This window comes from Periplaneta americana, chromosome 16 (assembly GCF_040183065.1).
Source record: "Periplaneta americana isolate PAMFEO1 chromosome 16, P.americana_PAMFEO1_priV1, whole genome shotgun sequence".
Lineage (NCBI taxonomy): Eukaryota > Metazoa > Arthropoda > Insecta > Blattodea > Blattidae > Periplaneta > Periplaneta americana.
In genome coordinates, this window is record NC_091132.1 from 75,752,773 (window position 1) to 75,777,229 (window position 24,457).

The 24,457-nt window shown below is 34.0% G+C and overlaps 1 protein-coding gene across 2 annotated transcripts in view; it reads left to right on the plus strand.

The window, feature by feature from the left end:
* Tace (ADAM 17-like protease Tace) overlaps positions 1-23,217 on the plus strand; it is a 43,498-nt gene extending 20,281 nt beyond the window's left edge. The window contains exons 8-12 of one of the 2 annotated variants that reach the window (XM_069849624.1): positions 6,094-6,232; positions 8,542-8,777; positions 10,421-10,868; positions 13,847-13,962; positions 14,102-23,217. In XM_069849624.1, coding sequence (XP_069705725.1) covers positions 6,094-6,232; positions 8,542-8,777; positions 10,421-10,868; positions 13,847-13,962; positions 14,102-14,425 — 1,263 coding nt within the window. In that variant the 3' untranslated portion in view covers positions 14,426-23,217. The remainder of the gene's footprint in view (positions 1-6,093; positions 6,233-8,541; positions 8,778-10,420; positions 10,869-13,846; positions 13,963-14,101) is intronic. The other variant, XM_069849623.1, reaches the window with a different exon arrangement.
* The last annotated feature ends 1,240 nt before the right edge of the window (positions 23,218-24,457 follow it).

A 24,457-nucleotide genomic window follows, 5' to 3' on the forward strand; every position in this document is an offset into this window, starting at 1 on the left:
TTCAGTGTTGCCAACTAATACCAGTTATCACCAAAGAGGGGAAAATCACAATGCTACATACTGAAATAATAATAATAATAATAATAATAATAATAATAATAATAAAAACAACAATAATACAGTAATTAACAATAACTACATGTCTTATTTACCACATCTCATCTTTATGATGCGAGGTGTTTTCTACATGATTCAATAATTTATGAAATAGTATATTTTCCTTCTGCAATTCTCGCATTTTATGTTAGTAATTAGGATTAGTATGATCTAATATTAAAATTTATTTTGTCTGGCAACATGAAATTCATTACTTTAACCAAACAGTTTACGATTCGCGAGACCCAACCTAAAAATGTAGTTTGATCATGTGAAATGATTAGTACGAATTCCGAAAACAGAACACCTCTTTAAAATAATAATAATAAATTTAGCTTCCCTTATGAAAAGGTTGCCAGATTTGACAAAGCTTATTACATATAGCTTACTTAAAATACTTTCAAGCACTTTCTTTCTTGGAGAAAACGCTACCATGCTATTTTCTCTCTTGGACATTTTAATAAAAATCTAAACACAGAATTTCATTAAAATGTCAATATATTTACATGCATGTTTCATACGAAGTAGGTCTACAAGTTATTTCTTATTTAATTACACTTACCTGAATATACCCGTAGAGTTGAATTGGAATCACAACGAAACAGGACTGAATTATATATTAATATTAATACCGGTATTACTAATTATTATTAATTCACAAGCCTAGGTACTTGCATTTTCATCAGTTTACTTTACTGTAAGCCGACGTTATTGATGCCAACATAACAGATAGAAAATAACTGCCAGTTGTAGTATTTGTCAGTACCTGAAATTCGAAACGAAGTTGGTAAAAGAAAATTCAACCTGAGAGCTAGAAAATCACTATAATCCACTAGCATGTGTAGTAATAGGGGAAATGGTTAGATTTCACCCTTAGGGTATTAAAGCTGACCCGGACTATACTACTAGTTACTAACTAGTTTCAAGTAGAGTTGTTGCTTTATATTTCGGAGTTCTGAGTTTGATTGAAGTTACTTTTTAAAAATTCACACTGTCATTTTTATAATGAGGAGCAACTATTGAGGCATTAATTTTCTTAGAGGTGAACTCTAGCTGTACAGTTGCTAATTTAAAACAAGAGTGTTCATATTCTATTACAGGCATGCAAATATGGTGGTGGTAATTTCTGGATTTGAACAAGAGTGGTATGTTTTTAGATATAAAGTTGAATGTGCAGGCTGTTTTTCAGGGCTCAGAGTGTCTACCGAAAACGTGAAACAAAAATTAGTTACATTTTAGTTACCACAACTTAATAATAAAATTACTCATAAGCACGATGAAAGAAACATTAATCACATTTCAGTCATCTTACAATCTGTCATCAGATTTGTTTCTTAAGTTCTCTTATCTTCATTTGAATGGACGCACAGCCAACTTCTCTCCCAGCTTTCTAGACTATATTAGACTCACACATATATAATAATTAACTACCACCTCCGTAGCTCAGGCAGTGGCGGCATGATTAAATAAGTAAGCAGAACAATATGCACAATTTCGTTACCCACGACCATTCATTACATTTTGTTACTTTTGATACCCATTGCTTTAAATTAGTTATTTTTTGGTTACTTTCGTTACTGGTAGACATCCTGTGGCTTCAGTAGTTAATTTAAAATAAAACTGTTTCATGTTCTGTTGCAGGCATGTCGATATGGTGGTGGTAATTTCTGGATGTAGCACACTGTTGGGAATAGTATCTTGTAACTCGTATATATTTTAACTTAACTGTACAAAACAACTTGGAGAATAACAGCACTTTCACTTTTTACTTTCGCATTGTATAAAGTGTAGAGCAAATCTCGTTATGCTGCAGAATAACTACCAGTATTTCTGTTTTTTTTTATCTAAAAAAATGCACGTTTTCATTATAGGTACCACAAAGAATTTTTCATTTCTTTTTTGGTATTCAGTCTAAATCCTAATAATGGGACATCAGGAGCAGGGTATTATATTCCAAAATATCAAGAAAGTTATTTCATACCATGTTCATCCTCCTCCAGTCTTGACACTGAATTGCTAGCTATTGATGCTGCTCTTCAGTGTGTTACTCAAATTTCTGAAAAATCTATTTGCATACTTACAGACTCCAAGGGGGCTATATTTAATATAATTAAATATGTACCAAACCTATATGCACATAGAATTATTCCAATTCAGAAACAACTATTTAAACTAAAATAACTCCAAAGGGAAATAACATTTCAATGGACACCTAGTCATTGTGGTATACCTGGAAACGAGAAAGTCGATAATATTGCAAAACAGGCAACATATTTGCAACCAACACTTCTTCAAGTGATATCTCTATCCAGTGCTTTTGCTTCAGTAAAGTCTCATTTTACAAACCTATGGATCAACAATTGGCTCTCTTCTGACAAAGGAAAAATTTTACAGTCTGTACAACAGAAACAAAATGACCTGGAAATGTACAAAAACTTGCCCAGACATGTTCAAACATTTTTAACAAGAGCCAGAACAGGTCACATTGTCACTCAATTGTACCTACACCGATTTCACATTTCTGACAATCCTACTTGTCTGTGGTGTAATAATCATGATGAAGATCTCGAACACATTCTTCTATACTGTCCATCCATAAACCACAAAAGAAGTAAATTAAAATCATCAGTACTAGTTGCAGAAGACACAGCCCTGCAGTATATATTGACTACATCCCAACTCTGGCTACTAGCAACAGGTATCTATAATGAACACCAATCAAAATACCCCTCATTTCTCGTGAAAAACAACAACTGAATATACTACAGTGGACTATAGTGGACTTTATATTGTCAGCACACAGCTGGATACATTAAGAAGATTGATTGGTGTTCCGTCTGTCTTTGCCTGACAACCTGCCCATCTGTTATATATATACAGTTTTGCCAGTTTTGCGGAATAGAGCTTGAAACTTTGTGAACTACTAAAATAGATTTTGCAAGTGAAGCCATCTTTTTGTCATTATTAATAGCTTTGCTGATCATGCCATGTTTGCAGTTTTTCTTGGGAAAGATAAATGCAATAGCTTCCCATTGCTTTCTGCGTACCACTCTCTCTTTCGCATCTTAAAAAATCCCAGGGGGCGCAGAATGTAGGTGAAGAGAGTGGATTTGACTAATTAGGCCCTTCAGATCAAAATTCACTGCAAGAGTTAAATATCATGCTGATGATACGCCATTGTTAGCAGAAGTGGAGACAATACTAAGGGATATGCTAGGGACCTAAATGACAGCTGTGAGCAGTATGGGATGAAGATAAATGCAAACAAGACGAAGACCGTGGTCGGAAGAAAAATAAAGAAGGTTAACTTGCAAATACTAAATGAGGCAGTAGAGCAAGTGGACAGCTAAATACTTGGCATGTAACTATAAGCAGTAACATGAGCTGCTGCAGGAAGTCAAAAAGAGGATAGCAATGGCAAAGGAAGCTTTTAATAGAAAAAGGAGCATCTTCTGTGGACCTCTGGTAAAAGAACTAAGGAAGAGACTGTTAAAGTGCTTTGTGTGGAGTGTGGCATTGTATGGAGCAGAAACATGGACATTATGATGAAATGAAGAGAAACGACTAGAAACAGTTGGCATGGCATGTGGATATAGAGAAGGATGGAGCATGTAAAATGAACAGACAGAATAAGAAATGAATCTGTGTTGGAAAGAGTGGGTGAAGAAAGAATGATGCTGAAACTGATAAGAAAGAGAAAAAGGAATTGTTTGGATCAACATCACAGATAAATGCCATAGTCATATGTTGGCGATATTGTGTGCTTGGTTATCATTGTAATGGCACAGCTCAAAGCTGCTGTACTTAATTCTTCACTTGAGCGTTATTTTCTTCTTTTTATCATTCCTTATAACTTTCTGGTCCTTAAAAGAGCCTACTTGTTAATTGTGTGACCCATTCAAATCTTGACCACAGATTGTGTTGCTGAACTATCTGTGACCACCTATGCACTATATTGCTACACGTTCTGTGGCCACCCATCTGGGTGTAAGGCACTGTATTAATACTCGTTCTGCAAACCAGACTCACGAAAACATCACTGAGTTAACCAATTGCGACTTTTCTTTTAATAGCTACACCACCCTCTCCCCACCATATTACTCACCTTGAATTACACTCAACGTCTGGTCATGGTGAATAGTTCTTGGTAATGAATGTCACAGATGAGTTTATCTATTCCTCTTTCCGTTCTGTTGGATCCTAAATTTTACTCTGAAACATTGGATGTGTCTGCGAGTTTCTACAACTACGGCATGGTGCAAATATCCAAAAACCTCGCATCAAATTAAGAAACTTCTTAGGGTTGAAAAAAAGTTAAAATAACTGTTAAATAGAAATTGTTAACAAGAAATTGACTGGCAGCTTTAAATATGAAATACATAGAGCTGTGATATAGATGTGTGTGTGTGTGTGTAAGTATAAGCCATTCTTAATTTTTGAGTATGTCTATCTGTATTGAATATGATTCCTCAGTACATAGTTGTATTAAGTACATAAGAATATGCCGTTTTTCTCTTATTTATTGGAGGTTACATTAAACTAGAGTAGTGAGCTTATATTGGAATAAGTCATTCTTCATGAGTATATTTTTAAATAATTTTTATCTCTAAATTTAAGTTTCACCATTTTAACCACTTTTGGTCGAAACTAATTTTAACCAGGATGATTAAAACTATTGTTTAAATTGCTTTATGATCAAAACTTACATCCTGGTGTTAGAAATTAAAAGAAGTTAAAAATATCTGTGTAAATTAACTATGTTTCAAAATTAACATAAATCCAGCCATTTAGGATATAGAACAAGAAATGGCATATGTACCATAGGTTGTAGATATTATATTAGTGACTATTTCTTTGCAGTCACTTGCTTTTGGGAAGGCTTTGAGGGAGTGTCATAAGATTTTGACTTAGGTCTGGAATGAACTAAAATGGTTTCTCATCTGCAGTGAACTGAAATGGTTTCTCGTTTTGACTGCTAATATTCCTACTGTACTACACTATAAGGAGAGAACGAATTGTTATACCAGCAATAAGAAATATAATTACAACATTAAACATACATAAACCAAAATTTTTATGATGTTATTTTACAAAATTAAAAATTACATATAAATTATTCTGTCTTAAAAATAAATGATTAAATTAATTAAGAGAAAATTATTCTTATAGTAGCAAGTAGTTCTCCTGCAGCATTGTGTATTCATTTGTCATTACTGCTCATAATTGTTCACAGTCTTACTAACATGATATTCAGTGTTTTATTTCTTAAGGTAATGAATGTATCATTGGGTCTGGAATCGATTTCTGGTGTGGAAAATTTACTTGTAAGGGAACATAATCTGTTGTCTAACCCAATTAAACTACTGATAAGCAGTGTGGATAATTTGTAACAGCTTACAAACCATAGCTAAAAATATGTTACTTTTTGTGACTGGGAGATACTGTATTAGATTTTTAGTAGGCATCAAATTCGGAACTTTAACAGTTTTCTTTCTCATCCTAGCTAAGAACTTCTTGGGGTGTCATCTAGAGGATAGGGGTGTGATCTAGAGGTTAGAAAACTGCTTTTTATCCTCTCTTTCCTTTTCCCCCCACATTACTAAGACTCTGTAGTTAGTGTCATCAAATGGAAGAAGAAAGGCATAGTCTTTAATAACTTTGTTAGCACTTACAAATAATGAAGTACATTTATGTGGCTCGCTTTTTTTTAGAATTGTAAGTCATGCATAGAATGATGAATTTATGTGTTTATGTCTTCTGTTGCTCATTATATTTATCAAGTTTTAACAGTGGTGATATACATGTTATTTGTGATAAATGTAAGGTGATTTAGCTTATATAGAGTCGAGAAACATCAGATTATCCGGCATCTAACAAAGAATATTTTACTACAGATTAAAGTTTGCATGAAGTGGGTAAGGAAAAAAGTGCACGTTTTAAATTGCACTGGGTGACTAATGGATGCTTGTGGTTTGGGATTGTGTGCTTGTTATTCAGGTGTTCAGTCGAGAATACAGCCACAAGGACTTCTGCTTGGCACATCTTTTCACAGACCTCAAGTTTGAGGGTGGGATCTTGGGACTGGCTTATGTTGGCTCTCCTCGACGCAACTCTGTTGGGGGTATTTGCACACCAGGTCAGATAAAGTAATTTAGTGGTTTATTCCATCACAGTGTTTCATATTACATTCATTATCATCACATTACTCTCGTCGTAAACATCCTTTTACTTAGGCTATTATTTTGTTTAGACTGGATTATGAAGCCATGATATAGGCCTATTGCAAAAAGAATCTTGATGTTACGTATATCACTTATTGAAACCAAAATTTAGTGATTTATGTTATGCAGAACCACTCTGCATATTTTGATGAATATATGACAACATATTTTTTTTAGTTTTACAGAAACTCTTTTTTTTTTTATTTAGTACTTATATATTTTAAACACAAGGTTATATGAGATAATGGTTTTCATACTTATTACATGCAGATTCTTTTCAAAATGTGTCTTATGCAAAAACCTCTTTGTTTTCAATAGATAAGAGCAGTTTTAAGGATTTCGTGTTCAAATGAAAGTGAAAAATACTAAAAACGAATGTAGAATCTTTGTAGTAAGGAATATTTTCTGTCTAAAAAAAATAATAATAATTCAGTTATCTTCATATCATCATCTGCTAATATGCTTTTAGAGTTTAGGTTTGTGACTCGGCTGTAATTTGCACCTAACAAAATTGGCAACTAGCATGCTATAAAAGCTGTTTCTTTTTCATTCTTCATATTATGAAGTATATTACATTAAGTTGACTTGAAGGCGTTTATTGAAGGGAGAGGAAGTTTATCTATGATTTACTCCTGAATCCCTTAGGAATTTGAACACACTTGTAGCTAATACGTATTTACTGTTAGCTTTAAAATCAATTCATGTAATTTTTATATAACATTTACCTTCCCTTTGTACAATTTGAAAGATTGTTTTTGTTTAAATTGCCTCTTTGTCTACAATAAATTAATTTATATCTTACACATATACAAAGCTATTGAGATTTGTAGCAAGCACTATTACCAAAAGGAGTGAGTTTGTTGAATAAAAATTAGTGAAAGTTCTTATCTGTTTCATTTCAAGTTATACTAATATCAACGCTTTCTGATAATGTAATAGGATTTGTTTGTTGTCAGTTATGATCTGTCAACAGTTACATTTTCTAAAACTTGCGATTTAATTATTCGTCAATTTCTAATTTTGATAATTCTCATCCCACTTTTCTCTTCAAGAAATTGTTACATGTTGACTTGTTTTGACACATCTCACAGTAATATACTTGAATATAAGATTATTAAAATAGAGCAAAGCATGCCTATATTTCTTTTTCCGAATTTACTAATACATATCTCTTTCCTATAAAAGTGATTTAGTTTGAACCAAAATGTGTATGTTCTCATTAGGTAAAAATTTGTTGGCGAATTTTACTTTCTTGTGTTAAAAATTAAATTTTTAATGTATCCTCAAATGTTATACTTTTATTAGTTTTAACAGTTTCGAGAGCTTTAAGTCAAATTTTTAAATGCATTGTGCTACAAACTCTAACAAGCAAACATTCTGATGGGGGCAGATAAGAAAGTTAAATTTTTTTCTTCCGCCATGTTAATAATGTCAAAAGAAGTGCTTATACAAATTTTGGCCACTCGACTGCAATTACGAGGCCATCCAAAAAGTGATTTTCCCTGGGGCTGTTTACAGAAAAAAAATAAAGCACAATTGCATGGAAAGATTTATTGAAACAGATACAGCAATTGTTGTGCTATTTGCCAACATATCACCCACTGAAATTGAGGCATTTGTCATACCATGCAATCAATTTTTGTATTCTTGTGTTGTAGAAGTCAGGTGCCTGGGATCGGAACCAGCGTTTGACAACCGTCTGCACCTCTCTGCCGATCTCATGATATGACAAATGTCTCAATTCCGGTGGGGAATATGTTGAAAAATATCTCAACAATTGCTGTGATTTTTCTAATATATTTTTCCAATGAAATTGTGTTTTCTTTCTGTTAATGGCCCCTGGCGAACTTATTTTTTACAGCTCCCGTAATTGCGGCCGAGTGGCCAAAATTTGCATAAGCACTTCTTTTGACATTATTAACATGGTGGAAGAAAAAAAATCAACTTTTTTATCTGCCCCCATGAGAATGTTTGCTTGTAAGTTGCTTTTATATGAATTCTTGTATCTGTAATAATATTAAAGCATGAGTTATTAGATAGAATTCAGTATTGTACCTTCAGCTGCTAAACTATATTAGTCATACAGAAAAATTAAGATAAATAAGCACTGTACAATTATTGATATGATATTAATAAAGGAAAGGTTATCATTATACCAGACTTAATAAATAATGTAATGTGATGTACCGAAGTTTGTAATTAAAAATTATTTCTTTCACTCTAGAGTACTTCAAGAATGGATACACTTTGTATCTGAATTCTGGGCTGAGTTCCAGCCGGAATCACTATGGACAGAGGGTGATCACAAGAGAAGCAGATCTCGTTACTGCTCATGAGTTTGGTCACAACTGGGGTTCTGAGCATGATCCAGATATCCCAGAATGCAGTCCAAGTGCCAGTCAGGGGGGCTCTTATCTAATGTACACATATAGTGTCAGTGGTTATGATATCAATAACAAGGTGAGCCATCTTTCTATATATGGGCAGGCATGCATGTTTTTTTAATATAATATAATTAATTAATATAATTAAAAAAAACATACGTTGAAACAAAAATTATATTACATTAAAAAAACAATAGGCACTGCAACTCCTCTTTGTTAAATAATGAGATTCTGACATAAGCAGAGATGGGCAAAGAGAAAATGCTATTCTGCACATTTATCACATGACTCATGCATATAAATGAGCCCTCATTTCTTCTGGCAAGCCATGCTCACTAGCGTTATTGACTTTGTTGTGGTAACATGTATTTGGCTGAACAGCAATACTTCTGTTAAATATGAAAATTAGAGATGATGTCAAAGATATTTTCATAGAAAATTTCCAAATTTCCAGATACCCAGCAAAACTTCTTGTAAGTTAATAGGATCACTGCTGGATAGGAAACTAAATGTAGATATCTTCTTATTGAAGACAAATTGAACGAGATAGATGCCTGTTTAAAAGTCAGTCCAAGAAAGTTTATTCGTAAGTTAGCACAACAAACAGGGTAATCAAGGGCATTTGCACATTAGGTAACAAAATTATTAAAATTGAGGCTGTATAAATCAACTGTGGCTCATCACCTTCTGCCAGTAGGTGTAGGAGCAAGATTACATTATTGCACATGGTTTCAGCAGTCAGTACATGATGGGATTGTTGGTCCAGAACTAGTATCTTATAGTGCATAATATATGTCACTGTTCATTAACAGATAGAACCACAATTCAAATCACACAGAGTTTGTGTGCACTCAGTGTTGGGTTCTGGCGTCTTGTCAGCCCACTTGAGGTGTGTGGATATAGAGGGAAAAATTAAGCCAGTGTTGATTACAATTTCTGGGTAGCTCACTTGGCGCACTCAGCCAAAGGTCCCGGGTTCGATACCCGGCCCTGGAACAATTTTTTTTCTGAAATTATTCAAGTCAGCTTCACTGGGAGCTATATCTGAAAACCATATTTGCAAGAATTTAATATGTACATAAAGATTAATTTTTGGTCCTACAGAATACGTCTTACGGTAACAATTAATATTAGAGGAGAAAAATTCGCTCCAGCACCGGGGATCGAACCTGGGTCCTTGGTTTTACGTACCAAGCGCTCTAACCATTGAGCTACGCCGAAGTTAAGTCCACAGCACCGGATCGAATCCCTCTCCTTCAGTGTTTTCCCTTTGTGATTTGACTCCAAGTTCGACAAGTACTGTATGTTGACATTTTTATATTAATTGTTACTGTAACAGACGTATTCTGTAGGATCAAAAATTAATCTTTACGTATATTCTTCGAGCAACAGTGCATATTACTGTGAAATCCCGGCCACCAAGTCACTGAACTGAGTGTGCTCCTTGTATAATGGCATATAAAAATGTCAACATGCTTGGCCACAAAGGGAAAAACACTGAAGGAGAGGGATTTGGTCCGGTGCTTTGGATTGAACTTCGGTGTAGCTCAATGGTTAGAGCGCTTGGTACGTAGAACCAAGGATCCGGGTTCGATCCCCAGTGCCAGAGCGAATTTTTCTCCTCTAATATTAACTCATATTTAGAATTTTATAGTTAATAAATTTGGTCAGTGTATAAGAAGAATATAACATTAAAAGCATTGGTCATTTCTCTTATAGCGGTTCTCACCATGCAGCTTGAGATCAATTCGCAAAGTCTTGCAAGCCAAGTCTGGACGCTGTTTCTCAGAGCCAGAAGAGTCATTCTGTGGAAATCTTCGTGTAGAGGGTGATGAGGAATGTGATGCAGGGTTACTTGGCACAGAAGATAATGATGCCTGCTGTGATAAGAACTGTAAATTGCGTCGCAACCAGGGAGCTGTTTGTAGTGACAAAAACTCTCCTTGCTGCCAGAACTGTCAGTTCATGCCAGGACAGATGAAATGTCGCGATGCTCAGCCAGCTACTTGTGAGCAGGAGTCTCGCTGCACTGGGGCCTCTTCAGAATGTCCCCGCAGCTTGGCAATGACAGACGGAACTCCATGTCTGGAGAGAGGGCAGTGTCGACGAGGAAAGTGTGTTCCATATTGTGAGACACAAGGTCTGCAAAGCTGCATGTGTGATATCAGTAAGTTTGCTTCACTGTTTTATGTTGGTGACTATACAGGGTGGAAGTGAAATAGCTCATGTTGTATGTAACAAAAAACTGTAATATCATATTGGTGGAAAGTTAATAGTTTTTTCAGAAAAAAAATTTTTTCTCAAATGTTTAACAACCTCTTATTCGGTAACTATTGCGAGTAGGATTGATATCAGTAGGAAAACTAATGAAGAATAATTTATCCCTCTGGCGTATTTCAATAGTGTGGACGGTTTTCGTGTAAATTTAATTTTAAAAACTTTAATTTCAAGCCTCTGCAAGATGCGAGTTTGTTGAACACGTGCCAGAGAACAGTTCATCTATACTAAAAGCCAGGTTATGAACCGACTAAACAGGAAGTAGTTGGCAGGGTGAGAGGAAAGTGCAGGTTAGAGGGGTAGCCTGTGCAGCGATGACACATTGAGTATGGTGGGGTGGAGGGGGGAAGGAGAACGGAGCTTTTCATTGGACCTCACGTGAAAATGTCGTCTGCTAAAGAAAATCTGGCAACGGAATCACGGAGACAGTGTAGCCAGACTTCCCAGTTCATTTGCAGTAGCATGTGCATTGCGAGTAGCATTTTATACCAGTGTCTTTAGCTCGTGCTTTCTTAAAAACAGTAATTTTAATTACTAATATTGTTGATAGTGTTATTGAGAACTATAGACAGTAGTTATTTTAAACATATCGGTGACAAACGCTGAACACGCTTTGAATCTCGCGCCACTATGTGGCAATAGAGCTCAGAAAGAGAGCAGCAGAACGTTGCTTCCGGTTTAGTTGGTTCATAACCTGGCTTTTAGTATAGTGAGACACACAGAGCTCGTTGATCTCTTACATCTGTATCACGAGAATAGTGTGTTAACGGTGATGTTGCCAGACTGCTGAAAATTCAAACTTAATTTTCTAATTAACAGTGCATTTAACCACAAAATGTAATATAGATTTTCTATTCATTTAAGAATACCCTATCATCCCTCTCAATCTGCAAAGGTATTTCACTTTCACTCTGTATATTATCATGGTGAAAGATTTCCTTATGAATAGTATTATAGTATAGATGGCATTGTTTATTGTGTGTGTGTGCGTGCGTGCACGCAGAGGGGTGCCAAATTAGTAAGAGTGCCAGATTACTGAGAGTGCATAAAAATGTTGTTTAATGCTTCATTAAATTTAATGTTATAAGCTGCACCAACCACTGCACTTTGAACTTCTAAATCGAAACTAGAACATTCAACACGTGGTCAATGTAGTGTGCCTCACAATTCGTGATGTCACAAAGACTAGTAATTTTGCCTCTCTTATGCCACTCACTGCAGTTACTAATTAATATCCATTGCAGTAACAATTAATACAAGCTCAGACTAATAAGAGACTCCCATAATTTTATTTGCTTAGAAGTTAAGGCTTTCCCCCAAATTCCCCGAGTTGTTTGAAGAAATATAGTATAAGTAATACAGTACAACAAAAAGCTATTACAGTAGAATGATACATACATATATATGTACGGACATGCGCACGCATCCTCCTTGCTGCATGGCTTCCTTCAAATTATATCTAGGTAGTCCCCATTTGTCTTGTTTCTGTACTTTGTTGATGATTCCCTTATTTATTTCCATAATTTTTCTTATTGTTGTAGTTGACATTGTACTCTCGCATGTTTATCAAAACATCTCTTCCCTTCACTTGTACATCAAAAACAGCTCTTCTTGTTTTAATGTGAAGTATGACCTGCACACCAATTTGTTTTGAAGAGCCTCGATACTTTGACCGTGTATAGTTAGCATAATATTGTTCTTCTAAATCATTATCTCAGAAAATCTGTCTCAGTTGCCAGAAGTTTCTTCCTTTTTCCTCTTTTTTACCTTCCATATGTTAATATTTCATATATTTGTATTTCGCTGATTTCGTATATTCTTCTCACACAAAATAGAATTTAGATACCTTGTTATATTCTTGCTTTTTATCTTATTACTATTACCATCTTCATTAAATATTGCTTGTACCTAATTGCATTTTTTCACTTCCATTATTTCTTCATTTTCTACCAATGGATTGTTTATATTATTGCATACTACCAAATATTCAGATTTTTTCATATTAATTTTTAGTTCAGCTGTCTCGTCTTGGTAACATTGTTCCGTTTCCTTAATTTTAGGTGATTTGTAGGTATGTTTGCAATATTAGATTGAAATGTTTCTTATAGGTGCTCTACTGTGAAGATTTTGTGAGATGGGCAGCATTCCAATATGTCCTGTACATAATTTTAAAGTTCTGTGTATAAATTTCTGCTTTGTATATACCTTTCCTGTCCTGTGCCGTAGTGTCATGGTCTAAGGCATCCTGCCTAGGACTCGCATTACAGAATATGCGATGGTTTGAGTCCTCATGGGGGAAGAAATTTTCGCATGAAATTTCAACCAGTGTATGGGACTGGTGCACACCCAGCATCGTGATGCACTTGGGGAGCACGATAGGTAGCAAAATCCAGTTGCGAAAGCCAGCTATAACAGCTGGGGGGATCATCGTGCTAACCATATATACTTCCATTCTGGTTGGATGATCGTCCACCTCTGCTTCGGCATGTGGCCGTGAGGCCAGCAGCCGGCTGGTCGTCTGAGCCCTTCATGGGCTGTAGCACCACGGATATACCTTTTCTGTACAAGATTTTAGAAGTAGATAACATTTCATTATTTGTGTTGTAAATTCTCATTTTGAAAAGGAACCTTTCCACATTGGAATACAAATTATATGTGATACAAGAATTTACATACAAACACTTTCTAATATGAAGTTAAGTATAGTTATATGTAAAATCAGTAGGCCTACTTGATTAAGATGACTGATATATGAACAGGCGACAGATGTCTTGGTTTAGCAGTGAACCATTGTGGTGATTGACTTGAATTAAAAACCTTATTTTATACTTTATATAAATGAATAATGATGGTGGTGTTTTCTTCCAGTTGCAGATGCTTGTAAACGTTGTTGCCGCATGAACTTGAATGATACATGCTTTCCTGTTGATCCTCAAGACATTCTACCTGATGGAACTCCCTGCATACAGGGTTTCTGTAATAAGGTATCATGTTCATTCTTCTTTTATGCAAGTAAAATATTTAATGTTATGTGCAATGTCTGAAGTAGTACTGCATAACACCTGTTCTGAACAGTTAATCACACCAGAAACACGTAGTTAAGTGTTGTGTCGTATATTTCAGGGTATGTGTGAGAAGACAATACAAGATGTGGTGGAGAGATTCTGGGATATCATAGAAGACATCAATATTAATAAAGTTCTAGTATTCCTGCGAGACAATATTGTTGGCACTGTGATCCTTGTGACAGCTATAATCTGGATTCCAGCAAGCTGTGTAGTTAGCTACGTTGACAGAAGAAGAAGAAATGCACAGGAAGCTAGTTCTAAGTGGAGGAACAGTAATGAATTCTACAGGGCTGATGATCGTAGAGCCATCAATATACATGTTCCACGACAGAGGGCTCCTGCCGCATTGCACCTCCAACCATCAGTCCCTCCCATGTGATTTTAGGTTTACTGATACAAGAAACTTACAAGTAGAACACAGCATGTGATGATTTGTGCCCTATTTGTGTAATTTACAGGTTTGATTGGTTTTCTGTCGGTCAAAATATGTGCCATCTGAACATTTTGGTTGTTGGACGAATACAGTGACAATACGTAAAGATAATGAGATAGACTGCATACAGGATTACTACACACTGAGAGAGGTAAGACGTATTTCGTTTCCTTTTTACAAGGAGAAGATTCCCACACATTGTACATAGCACAGAATTACATTGTCAACATGTATGAGAATTTCTCTCTTCTGACAAGTATTTGATATATTTGATCAGACTTAAATCCAGTGTTCCAATCATTTTTAACATATACGTACAAAATTTATATTTCATTTATACCACAACTGGAGAATTGTGTAAATATTTATATTGTACTGCAGATGTTCTTCAGATGATAATTGTCATTTACTGGTATGATTGATCTTCATCAGTACTTGTAACTGCCATCAGTATTTTTCGTAGTATTGTCCTTATAACGCAACTCTAAGTCTGGTTATTCTTTGCTTTATTATATTGTTTTCTAATGCCAGGCCTTTGCTTTATTATATTCTTCTGTAGATAGTAGAAAAATTGTGCTTACAAGTGAACAACCCATGTTCGTGTATTTTGTCTTAATTTACACATATGTTTTTTTTAAACTAATGACAGACATTTGACTTGCGTCATTCACCCAAGTGTCCCCATCTAGTGGATGACGCACCGAAGCATGTAGTTCTTTCAGCTACCATGAAGGCGTTGTCATTGGTGTAGTGCACCATAGGAGGCAAACTCAGAGTCAGTATATATTGGAGAGTACTGTATTCTCAGTGGCAGTCATATTTACTCGTTGCTCGGTGCAGAAGCATATCCAGTAATGCTAGAACGAAGGTCATTAAAGCCGATATCATAGATATTGTTGTGGTTTGTTGAATACAGAAGACATGGAGTAATAAACAGTATTGTCATAATGAAATGACTTAGTAGAGATAACACTTTATTATTTACTGTATGTTACTGTGTTCTTTTCAATAGGGATAAAATCAGCAATTTTCTACTGCAATTCTCATACCAACACTTCGACTGCCACATTTAGCAGATTGTTATAGTGCATTTGCTGTAATAGACAATTTTCTTAACAATAAATACATTCTAGTCCTAAAATACAGTGATAGACTTTTTCAAAAATATTGTAAGTTGGGAACAGCCTATGTGTTGAAGTGTTAATGAATAAAGATGTCAAAGTCCTTAGTGTCAACTCATTTTGCTGGTTCTTTCCGTGGTTTGGGAATCTTCTTATGTGAAAATATTGTAAGAACAGCGTCTCAGCGTAACAATCTCTTTCTGTCAGCTCGATTATTTTCAAACATATCATATGTGAAATGTTTCTATAATTACAAATTACAGTGACCATAAATTGCAACACATACAAATAAAAATATAGGCCTATATTGAAATTCAATATAATTCAAATGTAGTAGCACTTAACCTTGCATACATAGGCCCACTTTGGAAGGCAACCTTTTCTTTTGATGTTGTTTATCCATTTCTTTCTTCTTTCTTTATTTCTGTCTTCATGAGGCAGCAGAAACAATCTAACATTTTTTTCTGACCTTTGAGAGCACTTAACTGCACAACAACACGGTATTCTTCAAGGTAACAATGGAATATCACACTAGAAACCTGTGTTCCTACGCAAGTCTTGTTTTGTACTGAGTCTCCTCTGGAGTAAATATGGCCATCAAGTCTGCATTTGTCAGATCAAAAGAATGCAGATCTCTCCATATATACTGACTTTGGGCGAACTGTGTAACACTGTATTATGATGATGATGATTAATGGATCAATGTTGGAATCCCCATAGGAAAATCACTATAAATTCCAGTTGGGCCCACCAGCATCCGAACCTGGTTTACCAACATGGATAGTCGATGCTCCACCTGTTTGGCTAGTAGTACGCCTGCCACTTATAATGTTAGAATAGATGATCAGCATGTAAGAATAATGGTTGGGAAGTGCAAATTACGATTGGAATACATTCCATATGGATTGAAGCAAATATGACGAAACATCATTTAGAAAAGTAGATGTTGGCTTGGCCTTGTTTATGAGAGAGAGAGATTCATATATTATACCCATGAAAGAAAATTTTTGTGGCTGTGACAAAAATTAATTCTGCAGTGAGGAAGCTATACTTACAATCCATATTTCAGTAAACATGAATCATTGTTTAATTTCTCCAAATATACTGTAAATTTCCTTGAAGTCTTATATGTTGTTTGGTGTAATCGATAGGGAAGAATTACCTTGCTCTTAACTCGGAAATACTTCAAGTTCTTAATTACATAATGAGTTAATGCAGATAATGTTGTATGAGTTGTTTGCACTACTATCATGCAAGCATCGTGGATTTTTATTTCTCTAAAGTGATTTTACATCACACTAGTGTATTAGTTGTAGTAAATGTATATTATTTTGGTATAATAATCTTTATTATTGAGAAGCCATATTCATTTATTACATCACACTTCATAATATTGTGATAAGTAATTTAGTCTAATATGTTTAAAGTAACCAAAATGGATATACACTGTGATGTCAGTAAGTATCTATTTAAAGTGTACAGGAGTTCTTTTATTGTTTTACCTCTTTTAGTGTTCAGTGCTACATTGTCGCCTTTTAATATTTATCAGAGAAATACATAATGTAATGCAGTATAGGCAGTGCCATTGATTTTAACGTTTATCCTTCAACTTGAATCGTATGGGCCCTGCTGGCCCTCTTGTCGCATTTCAAATCTCACTTCCCCAGTTTTGAGGAAACAAAGCAGCTTTATCATTTTAGTTTATGTTTATGAATATACCTGGACCACACAGTACAGTCTGTGTTGAAATTATGTTCAAACATGTGTCACAAGTTATGTTAGTTAATTGGGAAGATGTGTGATTTCTACATACAAAATGTTACATAACTAAAGCTGGAAAATTTAATGTTTAACTTAGCAGTGAAAATTATTTGGGGACAAACCACAATTTTGCTTTATTCATATATATATATATATATATATAATATAATGCGGGAATCATCATACTAACCACATGGTACCTCCATTCTGGTTGGATGATCGTCCACCTCTGCTTTGGCATGTGGATGTGAGGCCAGCAGCCAGCTGGTCGGTCATGGTCCTTCATGGGCTGTCGTGCCTCGGATTATTATTATTTCATGAGTTAATATGTCAGAAATAAAGGAAACGTTATCACCAACTTTTTGCAAAGAAATTTAGAAAGTGCAACAGAGAACTAGCAAAGCGAATTACATATCAGTTGGTTCAATTTGAAGAATATTAAGAAAATAACGGACGTTTGGTACTTCCACAAGAAACATTATGTCCTAAAAAAAGTTAACGAACTTGATTTCAACAGAATGGTTATTAATCTACTATCCATAACTATGTGAAAAAAACTTCAGTGCCATCTGTAAAGAGATTGTTAGTATAATTGAAAAAAATACATTAATTTCCAATATAGTTTCAAAAGTGTGAGAGAACTCATCGAAGAACTTGAATTAAATGGGGAAAAAAATAAAAGATAATAAAATCTAATAAAGGCATTCTCATTGAAAGCAACATAGACATATATGCTTTGAGCAGGAGAATTATTTGACCTGTTTTCGGAAACATAGGAACAAAAAACAACAATTATGTTGCAGAAGATATTTCGGGAGTAGACGAACTGGAGGATGGCAGAATTTTATTTTAAAGTATTTTTTACAGTATATATCCAACATGTCATGTGTATCACACATCAGAAGTGAAGTGGCTGTACAGTGCAATAAAATTGGCTTTCAACCATATATATATATATATATATATATATATATATATATATATATTAGTTACGCTCTGTCAGTGTGTAATGCCATCCCGATAACTTAATGATTAGAAACTCGCATCCAAGCTTTGAATAGAACAGTTCCATATGTTAAAATCACTGGCACTATCTGTAACATGCTGTTCACATTGTTTAGAAATGCTGTTTAAAATCTTTTAATTGTTGTTAATTCAGATTTTAGTTCAACCATTAGGAGGGGTAAAAAAGAAAAGGCAGATAATAATATGAATCATAAATATTTCACATTGATGTTATTTGTAATGCATTTTCTGTGTACATAGCGTAATCTTGGTGAGTACAGTACATTTCAATTTTTGTGAAAATTGTAGTTTTACATGTCGACCTGCAGCTTTATAAATTGATGTGTGATTTTTTTTAAATTTTATTTTAACTGGATTAATCATAAAGGTATTTTAAAATATATGTATGATTATAGAATTGCCCAGGAACTGATGCAAAAATAACATAAATTTATTTTAATGTTATGACGACATTGGCTGATATGGCTGAAGCTAAGAGTAAATTTGTTTGATTATTGTTTAAACTTAGAGATATTTTGGTTATGTAGGTGATGGTTGGGTTGGATAGATGTATAGTGACGTCTATGTAGATGCATAGTGAATCTGTGAATCTGCAGGATAATGTGGCTTTTACCAAAGATTTTGTATTACATTCGTTCTGTATTTCGGTGGTAAAGTTTGAGTTACCAGTGGTAGGTGCTCTAGTGTTAGGTATTTACAAGATTGAGAGTATTAGTTGTCAAATATTGGGTTTTCTAAACTTCATCTTATGTTAATATTGAAAGATCAACTTTTTTTTAGATGTGAAAGAGTAAAATATAATTATGAGAGATAAAAGATGAAGTACCTGAGAAAAGCTAGCTACCTCAGCTATTTTTGTTTTTTGGTAGATGTGCTTTCCTTCAGATGTTGTTTAATTATACTCTAATTATTTTGGCATTCTGTAATTTTATTGAAATCAATGATGAAGATAATTTATTATTCTCATTAATGAAGCTGGTATTCTAAATGACCACTTTTTTTTTTTTTTTTTTACACAGCTGTCTAATTCTTCTTGGATATCAAGGTTTTAAATAATTACATTGCAGTTTTTCACATGCTGAGAAATGCCTTGCATAACTCATAAGAGTATATTTTCTTTAGCATTATTAGTTAAACAGTACAGTAGAGCATCTCATTTAGGCAGTGCATTCGAAAGCTCGAAATCATGACCTGCGCCCAATAGAGCACTGTCTGTCGGGGCTGTCCATTCCGCTTAACAATACAGTGTATACTGGTGTACGTTGAGTAGAGAACATAGGGAATAGGAAACTCAGTCTTACCACAGTCTAGTATATACAGTCGCGAAGCTCAATATGTAGTAAATATGCAAACATTAGGTAGTTGCTCACCACTAGGATCGCTAATATCGCCTCATTATAGGCAATGCAAAATAGTACCATCACAGTCTATTGTTTCTAGCACCCTCAAAACTCAAGCTTCGTGACTGTATATAGTAGACTGTGGTCTTACCGTACAACAAAAGTGTGACATTATAAAATGCTTACAAAATGGTAACGTTGTGTCTGATGTAGCGAATTGGTATAATGTTTAGAATAAAACAAAATGGAATGGAAATTCTAGAAATAGCAGAAAAAGTTAAGAATAGTGATGGTGATGTAGGAAGACGAAAAGTAATTGAAAGTAGTACGTCTGCTTTCCACGAATTTGACAGTGCAATGTTGCAGTGGTTTAAAGTACAAAGGGCATGGGGAATTCCTGTGTATGGATCACTATTATGTGGAAAAGCTTTAGACTTGAATAGAAAGATGGAAGGTGATACAAATTTCAAAGCCAGCAGTGGATGGCTGAAGACTTTTAAATCACGGCATGGCATCCGAAAACTTGGCATACAACTAAGTGCCAAGAGCAAAATCTGATTTGTTATACTGAATTATTTCAACGTTACAATTGCTTGTTTATTAAAATGCGTATATGATAACGTTATGCAATTTGTGTTCTTTTGTTTTGTGTGCTTTTGGAAAATGTAATTTCAATTAATGGTCCACCATAAATGTTGTAACTAAAACCTTGTGCTTCCCTCGTGTTTATCATACAGTTCGTCCTTCCCCCACACATTACCTGCACTTTGTTTACATTTTCACTGTGCCTAAACGAGACGCTCTACTCTATGAATATGTTTGTTTGTTGTTGAAACCATAATAGTTCACTATATTATGAGGTGTCTTATAACCTTTTAGCTTGACTGAATTGGGAATGAGTCATGCTCTAGCAACACAGTTATGGCTGGAGTTGAGCGCATGAAAATTGCCACACTATGGGCACTATAACTAGGGGTATGATTTTTTGGTATTAATGATATACGTGAAATACGTTAAAAATTAATTTTATCCATGGAAAATGCAAATCACGAAATTACTTAATAATCACGATATTTTCAACGAAAAACAAGTTTCATGGAGAATTCGCACGAAAGATTACTCTTTCTTCCAAATAAAAAGTGAACATTTTCTTTGTTACAAAATATACATGAACATTTCTACATATTTGATCATTATCTGGCAACGATGTACACATAGTTTCAGGGACTACTTCCAGGGAGCAGCGCAAGCAGACCAGTCATTTCTCTTTCTGGCAACAACTGCCTTCGAATGATAAAGAAGGCATTGCCATCACTCTCTCACAGTCGAATTAAATTAATTAATTTTAATTGAATTAATGATGCAAAAAATTTCTTTAGGGTGCGAAATATGCACAGAATCTTTTTTTTTTTTTTATGAAATAGTCACTGAAATCAAACCATTTTAATCACCGAAATCAGGATAAAATAATCACCATATAATCACACCCTTAACTATAACTCTGAACTGTTGTGATAAGATGTGTTTCTTTCTATTCGCTACTTGCATTTGTCAGTAAAATATGAAATTCATTGTCGAAAAATGAGTGTTCATTAACAACACATTTGCAAAATATGAATTGTGGGGAAGAGTGCAAAGAAAGTTTCGTAGGAAGTATTATCCAAATTCCCTATTGCTATGCAAGACAATTTACTGTGTAACGTAGCAGGAAAATTCTGCACTACATGTACCATATCAGATATTAGGTCCCTCTATTAAAATCCCAGCGATTTTTATTTACTGGGTACTTCGAAAGAGAAAGTTTATGTAAACAATCCTTGTTCTTCAGAGAAATTTAAAGAAAACATTAGGCAGGAGATTTGTGCCATTATAGGACACCCGTATCATTGATCATTTAAAAGGAATCTCTGGGGCTAAAGAATAGACAAATCGATTGTTGGGTGTCTTACATAAAGTCCTTACTCATTTCGTTTAACCAAGTTGAGGCAAAACATTTCTCAGTAATTTTGTAGAACACAAATATCAGTTTCTTTAGAAGAGTGGCTAAATCTTGCTTCCAGTCTTTTTAGAAAGTATAAATTTTAAAAGATAAATTACTAACCACTATACTACAAATTCGAAGGACAATACGATTCCTGATTTGGTCATGATTTTTTCAATTGACCTAATTCTGGCTCACAATGCCCCTGAGTGGACTCATCTTTTAACACAAATGAATACCAATGAGTTTTCCTTGAAGGGTAAAGCTGGCAAGATATACATCCCTACTGCTACTAATACTGCTTCTCTTAATTTCCTGCTACTCTGTAGGCCTTCATGGCCTTTAGTTTGAAAAGAACTGCTCATTTGTCTTAAATTTGAGAAAAACATTTATAATATCCTTACATCATGTAAAATAATTGCTTTATATGGTACTGTTTTTTAATTGATGGAAATAATCTCGATTAAAATTGTGTGTGTGTTTTTTGTGTAAATGAGATGATTACTAATCACACATTGAACTATATTAAAATGTCAAATCGAGTTTTTTTTCATCACTCTCTGTGACTCGGTAAGGAAAGTTTTAAGAGTATGTTTGTCCTGTTGTTCTCATTTTGAAACATTCTTTCAGTTTTTATCAGCACTTCATTTATATCTACTTTTTCAGTATACATATATTATGCAGATTAAAGTTCACTTACAGAGTACCATGTATATTAGTATATCATTTGGTCGTTATGATGCATCACTTTAACCTAGTCTGAAAAAGTATAAAGAAAATTATTGTAAATATTTAATTTTCACTGTATAATGGTTTTTGAAGTTACTACAGTTAGTACATACCTAGTTTTAAAGTTCAAAACGTAGTACAATTCTTATTATTGCTAGTGAAGACAAACTTTCTTAAGATGAAAGTTTGTTAAATATTTATAAAATAACTACATTTGAGTAAATTTTAACCTGAAAACTGTTGAATGTGAACTTCAAACAGTAGTATTTCCAAGTATCTATAGGACATTGTTCTTTTGGGTGATTTTTTTCAACATAACTTCTCACTTAATTATTTGTCGAACAATAATTTGTATTTATGTGTTTTTTTTTTTTATTGTGCCATGAACCATTTCGAAAATGCGAGACTTCATAAAAGTATGTGTACTATAAATTCACTATTTATTTATCACAGTACACATCTGAGAAAAAGTTTGGTGACTGTTAGCTTAACTAAAGAAATGTATTGATACATATTTAAGTAAATAGTATTAAAAATAATGTACATTAAAGGTACGCATGAAATTACTCTAGTATTTCATACGCATTTATCTATATTTATAAAAGGTTATAGATAATTGATTTGTTTTTTATTGTAATTTAAAATGTAGTTGTGCTGGTAAAAGTATTATGTACAACCGTCACATTATTCTGCTGTTTATCTTGACTCAGTTCATGGTCTGAGAAATTATAATTCATACGTACTTTATTTTTACAAATATAAATTCAAATTTTCATAACAGGTGAAGTAATTTATTTACTTACCAACCCAGCACCATCCTTTATTCCTGAAATGTTTAAGAAATAAGTCTGACTGTTTTTATTTTAAATTTCTGAATGAGAAAACATGTGGTGCAACTTGTTCATTTTATTGTAACCATAACAATTCTTCTAAATGACTGTGGACCTCAAATTTCTTTTCCTGGGAATTAAACCTGGGCTGTCTGGTTCTATCATTGTGAAACGAAAATATCTGAAGTTGGATTAATATACAAGGGTTACATAAGAAGTCTCAGTAGCACCTATAGCAGACATGGACACAATTTTCCGTTAAGTGAGGCACTCTATTTGAAATAGTTTGTTTATTAGGAAAGCAGACTGCAGAGTAGGGTGGGAAATATAAACTGCTGTGACCTGCGTCACCTTATCATAATCACTAAGGCAATCAGTAGTGAATTATTAGGAAAGTGTCTGGTTAACGTGAAACTCTCGAAAACTTTTATTCATTTTGGGAAAATTAATTCGGCAGCTTTAATCATGAACACTCTACTGTTTCTCCATCACTGAATTGATTTAAATCACAGGCGAGTCCCCAAGAAATTGTATAACTAGCCAGTAATATTCCATCACGTTGTCTACATTTATTCTCTTGAATATTCTGGCATCTCTCAAGATTACTTAATAGATTTGCACGTTCTTGACCTAAAAATAATTAAAAAAAAATCATATTTCGTTTTCTACGCACATTTCATATTTTTAAATTTCCTTGGGAAATAGTACATACAAACAATATTTAATTTCTCATACCTTTTAATCCAGCGTGTTTTTATGTCGTGTAACATTTATTAGTGCGTATTAGGCAGATGTGGGAAGTTGCGCGCAAAATTAATTTCTACACAATGTGTAAAATTCGCGTAAATGTGTAATTTGCTATAAATGTAAAAAAAAAAAAAAATGTAATAAATTCACAACTTTCTCTAACAAATTAAATAAACGAAGTGTTCTTATTCCAATAGGAAACAAATAAAATGCTGACATTAGAAGATAATTATGGTGGTGTTAAAATACAATTTCACAGGCCTTGTTTCTTCAAATAAATTAATGTTAGGTGTTGTTACAGTACGAATTTGGCAGTCCTTGTTTCTTCAAAAATATTCTAGTACCCATGTTTATTAGAATTTTTTCTTGTTTTTATGAATAGGCCTACTACACATTTCAAAATATTATAATCTTTTTCTTAACATCTGTATGTACATTACATT